The sequence below is a fragment of the Eptesicus fuscus genome, chromosome 16, assembly GCF_027574615.1.
Source record: "Eptesicus fuscus isolate TK198812 chromosome 16, DD_ASM_mEF_20220401, whole genome shotgun sequence".
NCBI classification, from domain to species: domain Eukaryota; kingdom Metazoa; phylum Chordata; class Mammalia; order Chiroptera; family Vespertilionidae; genus Eptesicus; species Eptesicus fuscus.
The window spans coordinates 12,023,235-12,045,329 of NC_072488.1; the positions used below are offsets into that span (position 1 = coordinate 12,023,235).

The 22,095-nt window shown below is 42.3% G+C and overlaps 1 protein-coding gene and 2 non-coding genes across 5 annotated transcripts; all 3 read right to left on the reverse strand.

Moving 5' to 3' along the window:
• Positions 1–134: 134 nt before the first annotated feature.
• Positions 135–21,895, reverse strand: PPM1G (protein phosphatase, Mg2+/Mn2+ dependent 1G). 3 transcript variants are annotated; one of them, XM_008162302.3, is made up of 10 exons: positions 21,602–21,891; positions 5,760–5,829; positions 5,176–5,261; positions 4,584–4,716; positions 3,490–3,902; positions 2,777–2,914; positions 2,209–2,443; positions 1,714–1,843; positions 1,056–1,158; positions 135–755 (listed from the first exon to the last, which is right to left on the reverse strand). In XM_008162302.3, exons 1-10 carry the CDS (start codon positions 21,719–21,721, stop codon positions 549–551), a joined length of 1,635 nt encoding a protein of 544 aa, XP_008160524.1. In that variant the 5' UTR covers positions 21,722–21,891; the 3' UTR covers positions 135–548. The 3 variants fall into 3 exon arrangements, with proteins under 3 accessions (XP_008160524.1, XP_054584027.1, XP_027996024.1); XM_054728052.1 differs by lacking the exon at positions 2,777–2,914; XM_028140223.2 differs by lacking the exon at positions 1,056–1,158 and having other exon boundaries at positions 612–755; positions 21,602–21,895.
• LOC114230364 (U6 spliceosomal RNA) lies at positions 4,942–5,048 on the reverse strand. Its single transcript, XR_003616262.1, has one exon. It is a non-coding gene; the product is annotated as a U6 spliceosomal RNA (small nuclear RNA).
• On the reverse strand, positions 14,765–14,900 carry LOC114230394 (small nucleolar RNA SNORA21). Its single transcript, XR_003616285.1, has one exon. It is a non-coding gene; the product is annotated as a small nucleolar RNA SNORA21 (small nucleolar RNA).
• Positions 21,896–22,095: the final 200 nt, after the last annotated feature.

The window sequence follows — 22,095 nt, forward strand, 5'->3', positions numbered from 1 at the left end:
ACACACACACACACACACACACACCAAATGGCTAGGCAGATGCTACTACTGATAAGGTCAAGTCTGAAGCGCCCGGGCAACCTGAGTGACCAGGACAGGATGGGAAGGCAGCAAAGAAAAAAGGACACTATGGGTTCGATTAGGTTTTGGCCTTTAGTCTGAAAAAGTGTTTGATTGAAAGTGTACAACAGAGAGCGGGTGCAAGCGGCCGGGGCCATAGAGCCGCCAATAAAAAAGAATGTCCTTAAATAAAGTTCACAGAGTAAAAACCAGAACCTCCAGTCCTTCCCTCCAACACAACAGAGCACAGGCACAGAACCAGTGATGAGCCCCAAGGAGCAGAGAGGAGGCTGGGGAGAGCAGCAGCGGCTCCCGGGCTGCTGTGTGGAGGGAGAGCCCTCTTTGGAATGGGCTGAGTAAAGCCACCCAGTTCCCCTGCACACCTCACAACCACTGCTAAGGCTAAAGGAAAAAGACAAAACTCAGTCTCAGGTCCGGAGGGCTCAGAAAACAGTCTCGGGGGGCAGGAGTCTGGACAACCAAGTCCGCTAGTCCCGCTTGGCCTTCTTCTTGTTGTCACTGTTGCCATTTTCTTCAGCCTCCTCAGTAGAAAGCACCTCCTCCAGTTTCCGCTTGCCACTCTCTGGCTGAATCTCTGCTGTGTTTCGGGGCTTGAAGCAAATGATGATGCAGGTCATGTTGTCACACCCTGTACCGTCCCCAGAAGTGTCTGGTGCCAGGCACTGATCCAGCAGCTACAAAATGGAAGGGTAACAGTTTTAAGGTTTGAACACCTTTCCAGGAACCTAAAGTCACACTAGAGGGGTGGTCGTGCCAGACAAGGTGGCAGAAGGAAAGAAATGGGTCACAGGTATTACAAAACAGCCCATGTGCTAGTCCATGAGGCCTAAGGTAAGTCAGGGAAATGAGGGAAGGTGGAACTTTCTAAGTCAGGGCTTGGCATCTGTCACTAATGAATGATACTCCTATGCTCTGGGTCTTAGAGAAAACCTTGGCTATGCAGCCCAGACATTCTCTTCCAACCTGGGACTCACCTCTTCCACGATGGATGACAATAACCGAAGCTCCCCATTTTCATCACGCTGGCTAATCTTTGACTGAATAAAGTCTATAACTTCCTGGCTGCTCATCACATTCCTGGGATCAGAAACAATAGTCAGAATCTTCTTTAGTCCCACCCAAAGCAGAGTGGGGTAGTATGGATAAGAGTTGACAGCTTGGCCAATGTAAACAGAGACTGTCCTTCAGCTCTGCCTTAGGCCTGGGGGTCTTGATTCCAAGCTGTCTGCCTAAACTCTAATCCTAGAGCAGCTTGAGAAAATATGCTGAATGCAGCCTTTCAATGGGTGATATAAAGCCAAAACAGGCTGTAGCCTGACTGCTCTGTGGATAGAGCATCAAACTGAAGGGTCCCAGGTTCGAATCCAGTCAAGGGCACATGCCCAGGTTGTGGTCTCAATCCCCAGTAGGGGGGCATGCAGGAGGCAGCCAATCAATGATCCTCTCTCATCATTGATGTTTCTATCTCTCACTCTCCCTTTCTCTCTGAAATCAATAAAAGTATATTTAATAAAATCAATAGAAATATATATTTTAAAAGAATAATAAAAATAAAGCCAAAGCAGCTCAGAGCACTACACGAGAAGTAATACTGCAGAAAAAGGAATTTTAAGGCATTCTGCCAGTGCTCACCAGATGCCATCACAGGCAATGACCATGAATTCATGGTCATCTGTGAGAGTCAACATCTTGATGTCAGGAAGGGCTGATATCATCTGTTCCTCAGGTGGCAAGTTCTTGTTTCTCTTATAGAAGTGATCTCCTGAAGTAAAGGAATAGTTGGTTAACAAATAGGTTGGGTACTTCCCATAGTCATGTGTTTGAAGCCTTGCCATTCATTTCCTTCCTTTCCATAATCTAATGGGCAGAACTGAATTCTAGTCTTTCTAGTTTCAACCCTGACTTTAGGTTGAATCATAAGTAATTCACTAACCTGTTTTTTTCATCATCCAGAAATGATACCCATATTACCTATCTCATAGAGACATTTAAGGTTACAACAGGTGGTAGATACAAAAATATTTGGAAAGGTACAAAGGCTATGAAAATTAAAACTTGCTACTACATAGTCTGAAGCAGAGAAAAAGACCCCAGAAGTCTTTCCATACATAGTCCCCTAGTTCTTACCAATGGCCCTGGAGAGGTTGAGGCCCCCGTTGACTCGACCATCCATGGTAACCTTGCCACCAGCATTCTTGATGCGTGCTAGCTCCACTTCATCCTCCGGCTTGTGATCATAGGACATGTCTAAAGCTTTGCCAGCCTCAGACACCACACAGCGAGAGTCTCCTGCATTGGCTACAATCAACTGCTTCCCTCGTATCAGAGCCACTACAGCTGTTGTACCACTGTCAGAGCCAGGCTTAAGAAGGAGAAAGAAAGCATCATGGAAGCTTCTCATCAGTGCTCCCCTGACCATTCACCTATGCTTTCTCATCTCACTAGGACCACCAAGAGAGCTTTAACAAAAAGGAGGATCACAAATTTTATATTTCCAGAGACTATGGCATGCTCCCTCTGTTTTCTGAGACAATTCTACCCAAAACACCTCATTCCCTTTGCAGAAAAAAATCCCCCCATGACCATGACTTCAATACTAACATAGCAAGAGGATCCCCTCTCCCAAAATCAAAACCAGGAGCTTCACAACTGCCTCTTGATTCTTCTAAACCCCCTGCTCCCCCTCCCCACAGACCTCCTCTTTGCCTTCCATCCCAGGGACCATCATCTCCTCCTCTTCTTCCTCATCCTCTTCAGCCTCCTCGGTGTCATCCTCATCTTCTTCATTCTCTGCCTCTTCACTGCTGTAGCCATCCTCTTCCTCACTGCATTCCTGCCAGAGGGATGATCCCAGGCAACTGAGACTGGAATGACCTCCTGCCCCACTCCCCCAACTCCTATTCAAAACAAAGAGGCCCTGCTGAACACAGGTCCTCAAAACCCTAAATGATGCAACTATATGATCACGGTGAGAATTATGGGGGAAGGGAGAGGGCTAGCATTGGAATAACTGATATCCTGAACTGGACTCACCAGTCTTTAGCAGGAAGCCCTGGGGAAGGCCAAGGCAATCAGCCAAAAGCACCTTGTAGGCAACATGACCAAAAAGTAGGTTGGCCAGAAAAGGAAATACCCAAATATCCAAAGTAACAACCATCATCTTCCTATTCTCTCTCTAGGAGACAGAGTTTCAAGGACACAACTAAATCTATTTGTTAGTGTATCATCAAAGAAAGAGATAAGAGGGCTAATGGTACCTGTGTTGGTGGAGATAATGAATTCAAGAAAAGCTTAGCATATAGTGGGTTTTTGGGGATGTCAAAATAGAAAAGAGTCAAACAGCTATGAATGGCAACCAAACAGGCCCCTCTGCAATTTCACCATCTATCAGCCCCTACAGGCCCTTACCTCGCTGTCTTCCTCTTCCTCCTCCGCCTCATCTGACTCATCCTCACTGTCCTCAAAGAACTTGGACTTAGCAACTCGAGGCAGCTTGTCGGAGGCTGAAGAGCAGGAAGGCCCAGCCTCACCAGTGGGAATGCCAGGCTCACCACCTTGGCCTGCCTCTGTACGTTCCGAGTTGGAGGAAAGGCCTGTGTGGACCTTGGCTGTGGGACCATTTTCCTCTGAAGAAGATTCCCTAGATGGGTCCTCAGATCCTGCCTCCCCATTGAGGCCCTGGGACCCTGGTTCCTCGCCTGTCCCAGCTCCAGATTTGCTGTGGGGAGCACCCTTCTGACAGTTCTGCCCGTAGCGTGTCAGCAGCTCTTCAATAGTCATGGTAGCCTCTTCATGCAGCAGTGCAGCCTCCTCATTGTCCACTGCAGGTAAGAGGCTAAATCAGCGCCCCCATGCCAGATTCCTCATGGGATTGGTCACTCTTACTACATCCACTGCCCTTGCAGCCTGAGTTCCAACTTCCCCACCACTCCCTACTCCTAAGGGTCCTCTCACTTATCAAGTCTCAGAAAAACACCCTTTTGCTTCCTTCTCAAGTAACATCTGCCTCCATAGCCTTCCTTTGGTCTTTGTCTTTCACCCCCTTCTTAGTCAAAGGATCACTAGTTATATTTTCCTTATCACCTCATTTTTTATTAGTAATTTGGAAACCCTATTCTGGCTGAGGACCCGGGAAGCCCACAGTGCCAGTCTAGGCCTATGGCCAAGGCTTAATGACTGGCTGCTGGGGCTAATGGCAGCTCCGGTCTTGAAAAAAGGTCACATAAATATTAACAGGAACCAGAAAGACCCCATTCACAATGACAAAAAATAATGCACACAAAAATGCTGATAATTAAGACACTAGGCACTCAACAAAGGTTAATTCTATTTCTCCTTTTCATAATCACATGCAATGCAGGAGAACATAGCGTTACTTAACTTGAGGACTCTCTAAGTGCCTAGGAAGTCACCCTCTCTTAGAATTGACACAGAAATAACATATACTAAATGATAGTATTTTAAATGCTGATTTCCTCTCAAACATGAGATGCCACACTTACCATCATCTTCATCAGCTACTTTTTCTTTTTCATCTTCATCCTCAGTGGGTCGCCCTGCAATCTGTGCCAGCTCCTTAATGACTTCCTCAGTGGTGAGTTTGGCATCAATAGCCAAGAAGGCATCTTCCAAAGCCTAAATATAAGCAAAACAGTCTGAGGCAAGTGTAGGAAAAAGTACAGCAGGTATAAAATAAATTGCCTAGATAGAATCCTAGTCACAAGGATGGGGTGCAAATTAGAATGTGATCCACTACACTAGGAGACACTCGTATATAAATGAAAAATAGTTCAGAGACCTGGGAATGATAAGGCAGCTCTAAAAAGGCTCAGGTGGGAATAAGCTTATTTTATTTTATTTTTAAATATGGAACACTTCACAAATTTACGTGTCATCCTTGTGCAGGGGCCATCCTAGTCTTCTCTGTATCATTCCAGTTTTAGTATATGTACTGCCAGAGCGAGCACGGAATAAGCTTGTTTCAGGCAACGAATTCTTTAAGAAGTTAGGTGGCAATGAGAAAGGAAAAGCCAAGGATCAGAAAACAGGGAAAAGCCTGAAGAAGGGAAGAATAAACATTGAAGGAAGACAGACCTTCTGTAGCTTGCCTTCTTTGTAAGCCTTCTGATCTTTGATGATATCAGGAAGATATTTGGCACAATACAAGGCAACTTCCTCCCCTAGAAGAAAGGTAAGGTCACCCAGAGCACTGCTTCCCACACATTAGAAAGTAATATAATATCTATATATCATACTGGAATAAACACCAAGCTTTGAGGAGATGAATTATCTTAGCACAACTCAAACTTATTTGAAAGACAATGTTTGGGAAGTTTTGACTCAGAAAATGGACTTCACGATCACCTCTCTTAGGAATATATTAATATATCCCTTGTTGTTTTTTTCATTTGCATACTTAGTTTTCAGTGAAGGAAAAAAAAAAAGCTAATGTAAGAAGATTCTTTTCTGGATTAAAACAAGGCCAGGTGAGATTATGAACCAATACAATATCCTATTAGGACGGAAGAATGGCAGAATAGAGAAAAACAGCACGAGGCAGGAATTGATATAGGAGGACCAGAACTTTGGAAAGTAAAAGAACAAAAGACCTGTTCTTGCCCTATAAAGTCTGGAGTTAGAGTGTTAGAATGTTATCAATATGAACTGTTAAAAGTTACCTCCATGTCCATCATAGACAGAAAACATAGCTGTCTCACTGTCCAGCTCAGGAATACAATTGTGAGCATCCTAGGAAAAAGAAGAGAATAATTAGCATTTCTCAAGGCCAAAGGATATTCTTCCTTAAGTCATGAGAATCATGTTCACACCTTAATCTTACTAACTCTTCCCTAGCTGACCTACAGGGCCTAGAAATAAGAAAGGAAGACGGAATGATAAACTAAGAAAAGAAGTACAGGAGATGGAGAAAGGCATGAAAGAAAGGAAGAAGAGAGATGAATCAGGTCACTACCTCTGCAATCTAGCAGCCTCAAGCCTAGGAGATATCAGTCGTCCAGATGGCAGAATGCTTGGCTGTTGGAACTCTAGACCTGACCTTTTTGGATTTGTGGCAACTATGGGAAGAACCAGAATAAAGAATCTCTTAAGTCACTTCCAGATCCATTCCATGAACCAGTGAACTTCAAGGAAGAAAATGCTAGGAAAAATAGTACAATGAGACCAGAAAGCATTACCAATCTAGAAAATTTCTAGAAGAATCCTACAACAGCCTGATTGAAAGCACTAGAAAGTTGCAGAACTATATACATTTACACTCTGCCCTACCCGCCAAAACACCATGTAAACACCTTCTTCCTTCAAAGTTTAACTCATTCAAGAAGTTATCCTCAGGCTAGGCAGAGGATATATTTACAAAATAATATATTCCTGCCCTCCGGTGTGGCTATGGTTGAGCCCATGCATGAACCAGGTCACTGTTCGATTCCCAGTCATGGCCTATGCCTGGGTTGCAGGCTCAGTCCCCAATGGGCAGCCAATCAATGATTCTCATCATTGATGTTTCTATTTCTCTCTAGAATCAATTTCTCTCTCCCTAGAATCAATTAAAAAAAAAACGTATTTAAAAAAAGGGTATCTTCCTAACAAATAATGTTATTAAACCATGCTGTGTTTAGTATTTGTTACCTGGAACTTACAATGCCCCATATAATCAGCCTTCCCCTCTCCTGCCCTCAGCCAAAATTGATATATTATTCAACCCTGACTGCATAGCACACCTGAAAAGTTTATAATAGTCCTGCTACACCAACATTTCAGTTGGAAAACTGGGCTTAATCAAATTCTTCTAATAACAAAACTCTGCCACCCAAACTAATATTCCATGTTAAGCCATAGTTCAACCAAGACTGTCTGACCTAGGTAAAAGTATACCACAGTTTACTCTGCCCCATCTTGAAAAACCACCCAACCTTCCTTTCAGGTGCTTTCTACAAACAAGGTTTTAATACATAATTTTATATTTTGATTGATTAATCTTGTGTAAGTTAATAGTTCTTCCTCTTTCAGGCATCAACAATTTAAAATTTTCAATTGTACTAATTAAAAATTTCTAATTTATTTCATTTAGAAAATCTGAGTGCAGTAGTTCTTAAGTTATCCCTGAAATAAGACTATGCCTTCACTATACAAGTCTAGAAAATAAAGGTATTTTAAAATAGGGAAGGAGAGCATTGAAAAATACCTAGTTCTGTATATCCCTCTGTCTCCAGGAGAAAATGTCCCAAAAGCTAATGGGCTGCTATGGATGGTCCTTGATGGCCTATCTATGGTCACCACCAAATGCTCCTTAGCTTTATCCCCAGGATCTAGAGAGCACCATAGACCAAAGGTCACCTTCTCCCTCTTCCAACCTCTCCCTCTACCAAAGGCCGTAATGGTCTTCCTTCCCTCTAAGCTAGGGTTTACCTTACTGTGCCTTCCTCTCTTCTCACCACCATTTTCAGTACCTCATTGCCTGCTTTTATGATTGTCTATTTTCCCAGCATTCTCTACCAGTAGTTCTCAAACTTTAAGAATTTGAGAACCAAGAGTTCTCAAACTGTGCTTAAGAATTCCTTTGCTCATTCATTCAAATATTTGAGTATTCATTATGTGCTAGGATGAGTTCTGAGTGCTTAGGATAAATATCAGTGAATTAAAGAAATACCCACATTCCAAAAGAAATTATATTCTAGTAAGGAAGAAACACAATAAGTAAACCATATAGAATGATGGTATGACTCATATGGAAAGATGGTAGTGATATGGAATAAAGAAAAAGCATGGCTCAGTGGTTGAGCATTGACCTATGAACCAGGAGGTCATGGTTCAATTCCCGGTCAGGGCACATGCCCAGGTTGTGGGCTTCATCCCCAGTAGGGGGCATGCAGGAGGCAGCCAATCAATGATTGTCTCTTATCACTGATGTTTCTATCTATCTCTCCTTCTCTGAAATCAATAAAAATATATATTTTTAAAAACGAAAAAGTACAATAAAGTAAGGAGGAGGAGTTTGGATTACAGAAAAACAGTGGGAGAACTGAATCGGCATGGGACATGGTACAATATAGGCATTAGAAACTATACCTCAAAAAAAAAAAAAAAAAGAAACTATACCTCGGCAGTCACTACCTAAGTCACACTGTGTCAAATTATCTTCAGCAAAATTAATTGTGTCATATTAACATTGATTTAATTATGTTGATTTTGTAGTGTGATTTGTTGGCATGGAATTTATTATATCCAGTTCTATATTTGTACATGTTTAACTAACATTAAATTGAAATCATTTCAATAAATACTGGAGTTCTACAAGTATTGCTTTCCTTAAAAAAAATAAAATCCATGAAGGATCTCCAAAATATTTTGTTAATAAAGCAAACTGCAGAGCAATATATTTAGTAAGCTGCTTTCTGTCTAAGAGGAAGCATAGAATAATCCATGGACGCAGACAGTGGGGTGGTGAGATGAAGGTGGGCCGGAGGAGGTCTATGGGGGGGGGGGGGAAGGAGACATATGTAATACTTTTAACAATAAAGATTAAAAAAAGAAGAAGAAGAGGAGGAGGAGGAGGCATAGGAATATGTCTTTCCATAGTGTAATACTATAAGGATACATAGAAAACTAATACAAGCAGTTAACTATAAGGAGGGTGTGAGGGTACAGAGGGATGGAAGTGAGAATGAATCACAGGAATGTTTAGCTTTTTCAAAAGTAAATGTTTTTTAAATGCATTACTAAAATATGAGGAACTAGACCAACTAATTCCAATTTTTTGGTAGGGGAAGGAGGAGCATTCTTCCTGTCCACTCTTCCCCAGTGGGAACAAGAGAATCAACTGGTCTTTGTCTTGTAATGGCACTCCAGATCACAGCTATACCATCTCTTTTGAACCCACACCTCTATTTACCATCTATTTTACTTCTTCATCTGTTCCTCACAAGAGCATGTGATCATGAAGCAGATCTAGCCTCAGTGAACATATGAAAAAATATTTTACCTCAATAGCAATAAAAGACATGAACATTAAAAATAAGAAAATATCTTTTTTGTGGCCCTAGCTGGTTTGGCTCAGTGGCTAGAGCATCGGCCTGCGGACCGAAGGGTCCCGGGTTTGATTCAGGCCAAGGGCACATGCCCGGGTTACGGCTCAATCCCCACTGGGGGGCGTGCAGAAATGATGAATATGAGTTAATGTGGAAATGAGTTCACAATATATTAAGTAATAAAAAGGGGGAAAAGTACCTGTATGTATATGCTAAAAGTCTGGAAGATGATAAATCAAACTTAGGAAGAGCATGCTTTGGATAATAATTATTTTCTACATTTTTAATTTTTGTACAATAAGCCATATTGTTCCATTTGTAATAAAATGACAAAAAAAAAAAAACACAAAAAAAAACCCACAAACCCTATGAATTGGCCTTAAGTAGCTACTACATGATCTCTGGCCAGCTATCTCTTACCTTACTTTCATCGTTTATAAAATGAAATGATATCTATCTTGCCCATATCATTACAAGACTATAAACTGGAATTATTTAGCACCTGGCTCACATTTTTATCTCTATCTTTATTCTCAAAAAGGAATGCACACCATAAAGATTCATCTTATGGCTTGAGGTCTCAGTTCCTAGAACTACTCCACATTACCTTCTCTACTTCCCGGGAGGCTTGAATCTATATTATCACTTGGAACTGTTGCACCTTTTCTAAGCACTTCAATTTCCACCTTTATACCTTTGATCACAGCTTCCCTACCTTTACCCTTGCCTTTATTTCTCTCTGTCCCTTTCTGAGCCAGAGCTAAGTATTTCAACACTGTCTCTTAGCAAGCTAGAAAACCTCATCCAACCTTGTATAACCTGACCAACTGCTTTCTTTACCCTTGAATCAGAGGCACTAAGTATTGTAGTCATAAGATGTCATGAAATTATGTTGATTGTGATCACTACTTCCATTTATCTTTTTTTTCTATATTCTCCATTGACTCTTAAATATATTAACCAAATCTTCCCTATTCTACCTCAAAACTTCTCCAGCTATATCTAATCTCTCCTTTGCCTCTAAAACAGTATTTCTCGTCTTTCTAGATCAACATTCATCTTAAACTCCTAATCTTCAAACTTGTCTCCTCCAACATTTTACTTCACAGAGCAGACAATAATCTTAATAGCAATCCAAAGAGCTGTTTTGCAGTTTTCATTCACGCCAGCCATTGTTTTTAAGTAGTACAAACCACATCAGCTTTCTTGAAAGTGCTCTTGGGTTCTATGAAGAACTGTAGTTCTATACTTCCAAATTCCTGTTAATATTAGATGTCCCTTCTCCACCACAAACTTAACATATGTAAACCGGAATTCAACATATGTAAATCTCCAAAAAATCTAGAGCTTCCCCTACACATAAATGAAATCTGAACTCTCTCAGACAACACCTAATACAAGTCCTACTTGATTTCCTGGTTGTCTTCCACTTTCTATCACTGAGTCCTGCTGAGTTTTCCTTAGTAACTCTGTTCCTAAGTTACCTTTTTCCCCCCTTCTTTATTTATTGTCTAAAGTTTCACATATGTCTCCTTCTTCCCCGCCCCCCCCCCCCCGCATTTATACCAATGGTCTGTGTCCATTGGTTATGCTAATATGCATGCATACTACAAGTCCTTTGGTTGCTCTCTAACCCTCCTCTCTTCCCTGCCATTTGTCTCTGGATCTTTTTTTTTTTAGTAACTTTAATCCATTTTTTTTAATATACTTTTATTGATTTCAGAGAGGAAGGGAGAAGAGATAGAAACATCAATGATGAGAATCATAGATTGGCTGCCTCCTGCATGCCCCCCACTGGGGGAATCGAGCCAGCAACCCAGGCATTCGCCCTTGGCCGGAATTGAACCCAGGGCCCTTCAGTCCACAGGCCAATGCTCCATCCACTAAGCCAAACCAGCCAGGGCTCTGGATCTATTCTTGTTCATCAAATTATGTTGATCATTATATCTCACATATGAGTGAGATCATGTGATATTTATCTTTCTCTGACTGGCTTATTTCGTTTAGCATAATGCTCTCCAGCCCCATCATGCTGTTGCAAATGGTAAAAGTTCGTTCTTTTTATAGTGGTGTAGTATTCCATTGTGTAGATGCACCAGTTTTTTAATCCACTCATCTGCTGATGGGCACTTAAGTGGGATTACTGGGTCAAATGGGAGTTCCATTTTTAACTTTTTGAGGAAACTCCATACTTTTTCTCCACAGTGGCTGCACCAGTCTGCATTCCCACCAGCAGTGCAGGATTCCTTTTTCTCCACATCTTCGCCAGCACTTGTTTGTTGATTTGTTGATGATAGCTAAATTACTTTACTCTTAATATAACTCCTCTCCTATCTCTACTCTCTGCCCCCTATAATCCAACCTACTACATACATGCAGCTGCCAAATTAATCTTCCTAATATAACATTTTATTGCAACAACCTTCAGATTCTACTGCATAGAAGATTGATTCCCTACAACTTACTGGAAATTTAAAGCACTCAACATCATTCCTACCCATCTCGATAACCTAATCTCTTACCTCTCATAACTATTCCCCAAAAGACACTCTTGACACTGACCACCCCAGCCCAGCATAGTAAGCATGCTTGTCTCAGTGCCTTTCCTCCTACCCCTTCTTCTAATACTTTTTTTTCTTCCACTTTTCTCCATCTCATTTGTCTGTTACACTCTTTCCTTAAGGTCCAATTAGTCTCACCTCCGAGAGATCTTTCTCAATCACACTAATATTCTATGATCACATCTCCCTCTAAACTTTTAATATTTATTGCCTCTACCAATAATTTTGGCACTCAGCATATGCTATCTGGTATTGTTATCCAACATTCCATGGAGGAAAAGGAGTCCTAGGTCCTAACTAGATTGTAAACCAACATGAAAGCAAAGGCTGTCTTAAATTTCTTTATAGCTCAGGGGCCTAACAGTATGTTCTGCAACACAGCAGGACTTCCACGTTTGCTCCTAATCGTGGGCTCCTAGATGCCTCAAGACAAATACATTAAGGACACGCCCTCCTTCATTTCCTACCTCAAACCCAGAGATGTATCATATCATATCATAACACAACAACCATTGAGATGGTCTGGAAGAGATGACTCAGAATATTCAGGTCACCTGAGTCAAGGCTCTTAGGCCTTGTCTTACTAAATCATATATCACACAACCCCTACTGACCCTCTAGACAATCAGTGGATCTGTACTAATAAATAAAGCTTTGGTTATCCCCCTTCCCCCCACCATGTCACTCTCCTACGGTTATAAATACATCCACAAACACTCTTGTGTCACTGGGTCAACCATTTGGATCTACGATACATAAATTTATCTTAACCTTTACAAATCAATTTTTAAAATGTGAAGAAGGTTTGGAAAGGAATTACCTTTTTTTTAAAGTATTGAACAAAAAGGCCTAGCTAGACCTGGCTGGGTAGCTCAGTTGGTTAGAGTGTTGTTCCGATACACCAAGGCTACAGGTTCAATCCCCGGCCAGGGCACATACAAGAAGCAACCAAGGAATGCATAAGTAAGTGGAACAAATTGTTGTCTCTCTCTCTCTCTCCTATCTCTCTAAAAAAATCAATAAATAAAAAAATTTTAAAGGCCTAGCTAGAGAAGATGAGAGATCTAATTCTCAAATTCATCTTGACATTACTTTTAAATTATATGCATGTAGTATCACTGTGCTATAGACTTAATGTTTTGTGTCCCCCTAAAATGCATATATTGAAATGTAATCCCCAATGTGATATATCTGGAGGTGGGCCCTTTGAGTGGTCATGAGGGAAGAGTCCTCATGAATGAGATTATAAAGGAAATGCCAGAGAGCTCCCTTGGCTTATGGAGAACACAGCTATAACCAGGAGTGGGGCCTTATCATATACCTTAATCTTGGACTTTCCACGAGGGTCTAGAAAAGATAATTTGTACACACACTTTTACAGCAGCTCTATTTACAATAGCCAAAAAAGGTAGAAATAACCCAAGTGTCCATCAACAGATAGATAAGTAAAATGTGGTACAAACATTAAACAGAATATTATTCAGACTTAAAGAAGGAAATTCTGACAAATGCTACAATATGGATGAACCTTGAAGACATTATGCTAAGTGATATAAGCCAAATACAAAAAGACAAATCTGTCTTTGGAAGCCAAGCTTTCCGCCTGCCCTGGCCGGCCCAGGCCTCCACTTAAGGCTACAAAGTTTCAATTGTAGAAGATAAATAAATCCCATATACCAGGGCCTCTGCTTCGGTAGCCAGGAGGCATGGCCGGCCGGCAAACCACCCCACGCCCCAAGGGAACCCCCACCTTGATCCAGGACACCCTTCAGGTCAAACCACCTGGCCCCCATCCATGCACCAGGCCTCTATCCTATCTAATAAAAGAGTAATATGCAGACTGACCATCACTCCAAGACATAAGATGGCTGCCCCCATGTGGTCAAAGATCCTGCCTCGATGTGGACACAAGATGGCCAGCAGGGGAGGGCAGTTGGGAGGGACCAGGCCTGCAAGGGAGGGCAGTTGGGGGCGATCAAGCCTGCAGGGGAGGGCAGTTAGGGGTGACCAGGCCGGCAGAGGAGGGAAGTTGGGGGTGACCGGGCCTGCAGGGAAGGGCAGTTGGGGGGGACCCAGGCCTGCAGGGGAGGGCAGTTAGGGGTGACCAGGCCTGCAGGGGAGGGCAGTTAGGGGCAAACAGGCTGGCAGGGAAGCAGTTAGGCATCAATCAGGCTGGCAGGGGAGTGGTTAGGGGGTGATCAGGCTGGCAGGCAGAAGCGGTTAGGGGCAATCAGGAAGTCAGGCAGGCGAGCAGTTGGGAGCCAGCAGTCCTGGATTGTGAGAAGGATGTCCAATTGCCCCTAAACGGGCAGTCGGACATCCCTCAAGGGGTCCCAGATTGTAGAGGATGCAGGCTGGGCTGAGGGACATCCCCCACCCCATGCACGAATTTCATGCGCTGGGCCTCTAGTACACGCATATAATTTAAAAAGTCAGATAGTAATACGAACATGTAATTTTCTTCCCATCTACTTAGAATAGTCAAATTTCATAGAAAGAAAGTAGAATGGTGGTTGCCAGGGACTTGAGAGAGAGGAGGATGAGGGGTTGTTTAATGGGTACAGAGTTTCAAATTTGCAAAATGGAAAGAGTTCAGGAGATTGGTTGCACAACAATGTAAAAGTACTTAACACTACGGAATTGTACATTTAAAAATGAGTAATATGGTCAATTTTATGTTATGTGTATTTTACCACAATAAAAATAAAAAATATAAATATTTTAAAAAACAAACAACAACAAAGACAAAAGGGGAAAGACTTCCCACAAAGAAAAGCCCAATCTCAGATGGCTTCACTGGTAAATTCTACCAAATAGCTAAAGAATTAGACCAGCTGGTGTGGTTTGGTGGTTGAGCATTGACCTAGGAACCAGGAGGTCACAGTTTGATTCCTGTCCCCGTACATGCCTGGGTTGTGGACTTGATTCCCAGTGGGGGACATGTAGGATGCAGCCAGTTGATGATTCTCTCTCATCACTAATGTTTCTGTCTCTCTCTCTCCCTCTCCCTCCTCTCTGAAACCAATAAAAAAGTATTTTAAAAAAATAATAATTAATACCAATTCTTTTTTTTTTTCACCTTGTCACACCACCGATTGAAGCAAAACAACACAACATGCTGCTGCTTCACCCAAAAGCGGTGTTTTTACTTTGCCCTTTCTTGACGGCTCAGTGGGTCATTAGCAAAAGGCCCAACGAGTGCTTTTCAAAGGGGTTAATACCAATTCTTGATAGTCTTTCAAAATACAGAAGAGGTCCAGCCGGCGTAGATCTCTGGTTGGGCATCGACCTATGAACCAGGAGGTTGCAGTTCGATTCTGGTCAGGGCACATGCCTGGTTGCAGGCTCTATCCCTAATGTAGGGTATGCAGGAGGCAACCAATCAATGATTCTCTCTCATCATTGATGTTTCTCTCTCTCTCTCTCTCAAATCAAAAAAAATGTATTAAAGAAAAAGAAACAAAAACAAAATATAGAAGAGGAGGTAACATTTCTCAACTAATTCTATGAAACCAGTATTATCCTGATACCAAAACAAGCAGATACCACAGCAAAACTACAGACTTAATAATGTTAAAGTAGTAATGGCTCCTCAGTTGATCTACTAAAATCCCAGATGCCTGTTGTACAGAAATTAACAAGATGATCCTAAAGTTCATACGGAAATGCAAGGGACCCAGAAAAGAAGAAAAAAAAGTAAAAGAACAAAGTTGGGAGATACACTTCCTGATTTGAAAACTCACCACAAAGCTATAGCAACCAAGACAATGTGGTACTGGCATAACAATAGGTATGTAGATCAATGGAATATCATTAAGAATCCATAAATAAACCCTCATATTTAGGGTCAACTGATCTCTAACAAAAATGCCAAGATAATTCAATGAGGGAAAAGAATAGGCTTTTTAACAAATGGTGCTGAGACAACTAGACATCCACATGCCAAAGTATGAAGGTGGATCCCTTCCTTACACTATACACAAAAAATAACTCAAAATGAATCTCGGACGTAAATGTAAGAGCTAAAACTATAAAACTCTCGATAAACTGGACTTCAAAATTTAAAACTTTTGTGTTTCAAAGGATACCAACAAGAAAGAAGAAAGGGAGAAAGGGAGAAAATACTTGCAAATCCTACTTGATGAGGGACTTGTATCCAGATTATAAAAAGAACTCTTAATCTCAGTAAAAAGAGAAAAAAGACAACCCAATTAAAAATGGACAAAGCATCTCAACAGACATTTCTCCAAAGATATATAAAATGGCCAATGAGCACAAGAAGAGATGATTAAACAGCCTTAGCCATCAGGGAAATACAATCAAAACAACATTGAGATGCCATTTCACATACACTATAATAAAAAAGACAGATAATAACAAGTGAAGGGAGGATGTAGAAAAACTGACACCCTCAGACACTGGTGGTAGAAATATAAAATGTTGCAACCTGAAATAGTTAGGCAATTCCTCAAAATGTTACACATGGAGTTATTACATGACCCAGCAATTCCACTCAAGAGAAATAAAAACTTTTTTTCCACACAAAAACTTGTACATTAATGTTCATAGCATCATTATCCATAAAAGCCAAAACACAAAAATCTAAACGTCCATCAACTGATGAATAAACAAAATGATAAAATGGAATATTGTATTCAGCCATAAAAAGGTATGAAATACTGACAGATTAATGATACAACATAAATAATCTTTAATATGTTTAGTAAAAGAAACCAGATAAAAAGTGACATATTTATAATTCCATTTACATGAAACTAGAGGCCAGATGCACAAAATCCATGCACTTGGGGGGGGGGGGTGGCGGGGTCCCTCAGCCTAGCCTGCACCCTCTTGCAGTCTGGGACCCCCTCAGGAGATGTCCGCAGTCAGACATTCCTTTCACAGTCCGGGATCCTCGCTCCTTGCCACCCGCCTGCAGCAGAGGCTCCCGCCACCACTGCTGCGCTCGCCAGCCATGAGCCCAGCTTCTGGCTGAGCAGCACTCTCCCCATGGGAACGCACTGACCACCAGGGGGCAGCTCCTACATTAAGCATCTGCTCCCTGGTGGTCAGTGTGTGTTATAGTGACCAGTTGTTCTGCCAGTTGGTCGATTTGCATATTAGGGTTTTATTACATAGGATGCTCAGAGTGACTTGGTAATGTTACAAAGTTTCTTTTGGAGATTATGAAAATATTCAAAAATCGATAGTGGTGCCCTAGCTAGTTTGGCTCAGTGAATAGAGTTCAGCCCTCGTACTGAGGGATCCCGGGTTCAATACATGTACCTCAGTTGCAGGCTTGATCCCTGGCACTGGTCGGACACGTGCAGGAGACAACCAGTTAGATGTGTCTCTCTCACATCTATCTTTCTCTCTCCTTCCCTTCCACTCTCTCTAAAAATCAATAGAAAAATAACCTCAGGCCCTAACCGGTTTGGCTCAGTGGACAGAGTGTCTGTGGGTCCCGAGTTCGATTCTGGTCAAAGGCATGTACCTTAGTTGCAGGCTCGTCCCCAGTGGGGGACATATGGGAGGCAGCTGACCGATGTTTCTCCCTCATTGATGTTTCTAACTCTCTATCCTTCTCCCTTCCTCTCTATAAAATCAATAAAATATATTTTAAAAAGAGAAAAAGAAAAATATCCTCGGATGAGGATTAACAACAAAAGAAAAATTGACAGTGGTAATTTGTATAGAACTCTGAATAATCACTGAAATGTACACTTTAAATGATATATATGGTATGTAAGTTATGTCTCAAAGTTAGACTTTTTAAAATATGTTTTTATTGATTTCAGAGAGAGGGAGGGAGAGGGAGAGAGAGAGAAACATGAATGAGAATCATCGATCGGCTGCCTCTTGCACTCTCCCTACTGAGGATAGAGTCCACAAACCCGGCATATGCCCTGACCAGGAATCAAACAGTGAGTGGCCTCCTGGTTTATGGATCTATGCTCAACTACTGAGCCACACTGGCCAGGCTCAAAGTTATTTTAAAAAGTGACCTGTAGGTACATTTTCAAATACTGTATGATTAAAAGTTGTCATTCTCCATCTTTGAATTAAGTTAAATTCAATTCTAAAGATCTGTGCTTCCCAGAAAGCGTAATTTTAATAGCAGCCTAATATGAGAAGAGCTACTGATCAAATGTGTTAAATTTCTACACTCAAATTCAAGTCCTTACCTCTCAAGGATAATTCCAAAATGATAACCCAACAGAGGATCAGGAGCTGAGAAGCATAGTAACAACTGCTAGGAGATTGAGCAATAGAAATAATTAATGTAAAATATTCTTGAAATCTTGAGGAATAAGTTATGATTGTACCTGAGCCAGACTGATTGTACTTGAAAACTTATAAAGAACTTACAAAAAATAATAGAAAACAATTTCTCCATATTTATGGGCATACCTTTGATATCATTTCAGACTAGCTTTGAATTGTGAAGAAGAGGTACTGAATGCTCATCAAATGAAAAGAATGCCCTTTTATAAGAATTGCTTAACTGCATCGCAGACAATGGAATTCTGACCTGGTTCAGAAAGTAAAAAAGGGCTTTAAGCTAGAGATGAGACACTAATCTGAGGATCAGACATAAAAGCTCTTCAGCCTCAGATGCCCTCTCTCAAGTGGAACCCCACAGCATGCTTAACGTAGCTTATTTTATATTTTTGGCCATTAATATAATAATTGAAACTGTCATTCAGATATCTTAAGAATTTTCTACTCAACCCTATCTACCTTCAATTCTAGACAACCCTCTATGACCATTAATAACCTAGCAGTGAACAACCAGTGTATTCAAAATTATACTCCCTTTAAAAAAGAGCAAATATAATTTAGAGAAACTTTTTTTTTAATCTTACCTCCCCATTGAAAGCATTTTATCACTTTCAGAGAACCTCACAACCAAAAACCACAAGTCCCTTTAAGACTTCATTTCAGCCCTAGCAGGTTTGGCTCAGTGGATAGAGCATCAGCCTACGGACTGAAGGGTCCTAGGTTTAATTCCAGTCAAGAGCACATGCCTGGGTTGCGGGCTCCGTCCCCAGTTGCGGGGGGGAGCCGTGCTGCAGGCACCAGATCAGTGATTCTCTTTCATCATTGATGTTCCTATCTCTCTTTCCCTCTCCCTTCCTCTCTGAAATCAATAAAAAATATTTTTAAAAAAATACTTCATTTCAGATTGGACTTCTCATTAGCCACCAAAAACTCGAAGCTTTCCACATATATTTCTCAGGCACCATTTCACTACTTACCTCTTAACTCCAAAACACATTCCTCAACCAGCTTAAGGGTCCCTCCAAACCATGGAGAAGGAAGAAAGGAAGAGAACATCAACTGTGGTATTTTGATTACCCCTCCTCAAAGTACCCTGGTGCCATAGAAAGAGGAGCTGGAGAGAGGCAGAAAGTGTAAAATGACAGCTATTGATAGTTGCCATCCTTCCCTTAAGAGAATGGGTAAAATAGTATTCTCTTAAGGCTAAATCTATGAGTTGGGATTTTAGCAACCTTTGTAATGCATTTTAGCATGATAAACTTACCTCAATGGAATCATTAGAACCAAGCAAATAAGGTCAATAGACTTAACTGATGGAATTAAGACTCAAAGGTTAAGAGGAACAGGAATATACTTGATGAAAAGATTCACTCAAGCAGCTAGATGCATAGTTATTTTCTTGCCAAACCAAAGAAATTATGTTGTACTTTGGGGAGAAAGGAAAAACCAAGCCAAAGGGAAAGTATCAAGGAAGCAGAAAAGGATCCCAAACAGGACCTGAAGATGATTTGGTTAGCTATATTTATTATTTTTTAAATATATTTTTATTGATTTCAGAGAGAAAAGGAGAGAATCATTGATTGGCTGCCTCATGCATGCCCCCATACCCGGAATCGAGCCTGCAACCCAGGCATGTGCCCTGACCAGGAATAAAACTGTGACCTCCTGGTTCATAGGTGTACCCTCAACCACTGAGCCACTCCAGCCAGACTGATTAGCTATATTTAACTATTCAAAAAAGGTAAATTCAGAAACAGTTACCTGGGAGGATTTAAAAAAACCCTAAGTAGTTATCTCTCAAAAGGGAGATTAAGATCTAAGTAATAGTCTAATGAGATCTCCTATAAACCAAACAGCCCCAGATGAAAAAAAGTCATTTTCTAGTTAACAGAGAAACCAAAATTAAAGGGAAACGTCCTGCAGAGAGGAAGCAAACAGCACAGAATCACTGAGCAAATGACTCGGAAAACTGAATACCCAATTCATAAAGAAAATGAGAATAGTGCTAAGAAATGGAAAAACCATAGCAGAGAGTAAAGTGGAAAGTATGGAATGAGAAACCTGAAGGAAAAGTCTGTGAGATGAGACAGTCACCTCAAATCTTAAAATATTAATAGAAAATGTCATAGAAATGGAACCTCCAAACTACCAACTAACCCAAACCCCATTATATAAATGTTTTCCTTTTGAAACTATATCCAGGTATTTCTAACAGACAATTACATTTACCAAGCACTCTGTAAGCTCAATACTCTGCACCACAGTGAAATATAAACATTATACTTCAGATGATAAACATCCATTATCTTGAACAATTTCATCCTACAGATTCTTTCCACCAAGGCACAAGGGTTGTAACCTTTCTGGGCCTCAATTTCTGAGCTGTAAAAGGTGGGAGCCGAACTAGATGAGATGAACTATAGGATCCCCTCCATTCTTGAAATTTATACCTAATGATAGAACTGTTTCTATCTGTCAACTGTAGGTATATTGAGTCTGAGAACAAACCTTGAAGTTTATACTGTCATTCCAGAGCTAACCACAGGGAGGAGCGAGGGATTTGAAGAAATTCCCAAGGGAACAGTAGTTGGCTGTTACCTGAAGCCCACCTAGTAAGTGGATAAACCCTCAAACCCAGACATAATTAGAGCATTTCCCTAACCCTTCTGCCTAGATCTCACAATACTCCTCACAAAGACACATCTTACACAGGTCTTTCTCCCTTTCTTTCCTAGTTTTCTCTGCTCTCTTTTGTAGTTTCAAATCTATTTTACCCAATAGTACTCTTTTTTTTAATCCAGACTTTTCCCCTTTCTACCCAGAGTGAAGTTTTCTAGAAAACAATGTCAGTTCTCTGTAGGATAAGACAGAAAAAAAAAAAAATTAATGAAATTACTGAAAACCAAGGAGACTATAAACTACAAGCACAGGCAAATGACAATAAGTTTCGAAAAACCCCAAATGAAAAAAAAAAATCAAGCATAATTTTTAAAAAGGAGTAATACTGATTGACATAATTCAAGTTTTCCAAAGGCCTTGAAGAGAATGCAGACAATTCTTGGAGGTCAGGTCGAGCCTCTGAAAATAACATGCGGTGCCCAGGGCCAGGCCATTAGGTGTTAAGAACTCGAGAAACAGAGTATTTGCCGGGGCTTCCTTTCACTGTCAAACTCTTCGCCCAAAAAGGCCTCTCGACATATTTAAAATAAAACTATAAAAAATTAAGTACACTCACTCACATCTATTTGCCTCTTCCTCGCAAAAGTAAATGAATGGTCTCTCTTTCCTCTTCACTCCCACACTAACCCTCACACCGTGTACAAGCCTGGAGAGCGGTGCCGGCCCGAGAGGAAGGCGCGAAGGCACGGGGAGAGGGCGGCCAGCGTCGGAAGGTGCCTCTCTCCACATGGCAGAGCCCTTGCCGCCGAGCTGGCCACCGGCGCACGGCTCCCCAGCATCGGCAGTTCCCTCCCGCTCTCGACGCCGCCCCCCAAGAACTGCCGCTGGGGAGTCGGGCTCTCGATTCAGACCCGTCCCCGGGGACGACTCCATCCCCCCCCCCCTCCCCGCTCCCTTTTTCTCCATCGAGTTCCCGCCCTCCAGCCACCAGTCTCTGGGCCCCTCCGGCCTCACCTCCATGGAGACTCGCCAGCCCTGCATGGCGGAGAAGCCGTAGGGCAGCGGCAGGCGCGGCGCGCCGGCCCCGTCCCCGGAGCACTTCACCGTGTTGGGCTGGGAAAGGTAGGCGCCCATGGCGGCGGCGGGCCGGTGGCCTCAGGGGCAGGCGAACGGAGCGCGACCCGTGCCGCGCCGGAGCCGGGAGCCCCCCGGGGCGCGCGTGGCAGGAGCGGCCGGCGGCGCAGCGACGCAAGGTGCCGGTGAAAGGCGCGAGGCCGGCCCAGGAGGCGGTAACGGGACTGCTGGGGAGAGGGAGCGGAAGCGGAAACGGCGCCGCTCCAGACCCCGCCCGGCCGGCGCGGCGCGGCGCGGCTCGGCGCTGCCGACGGTCATTTCCTTAGCAACTCGCCCCGCCCGCGAGGACAACGGCCCGCCCAACCGCCGCTCCCGCGAGACTGGCGCGGCCACGCCCACCAACGGCCGCGATCCCCGGGAGTGGGGCGGGCGTC

What these genes read in the sequence shown, in the direction of transcription:
- PPM1G (XM_008162302.3), bottom strand. Translation starts at nt 21,721, where the DNA reads ATGGGCGCCTACCTTTCCCAGCCCAACACGGTGAAGTGCTCCGGGGAC. An exon ending in AAGAAGGCAAGCTACAGAAG is followed by an intron (nt 4,717 to 5,175) that starts GTCTGTCTTCCT and finishes GCTTATATTTAG; the next exon opens with GCTTTGGAAGATGCCTTCTT. An exon ending in CAACCTCTCCAGGGCCATTG is followed by an intron (nt 1,844 to 2,208) that starts GTAAGAACTAGG and finishes CCTTTACTTCAG; the next exon opens with GAGATCACTTCTATAAGAGA.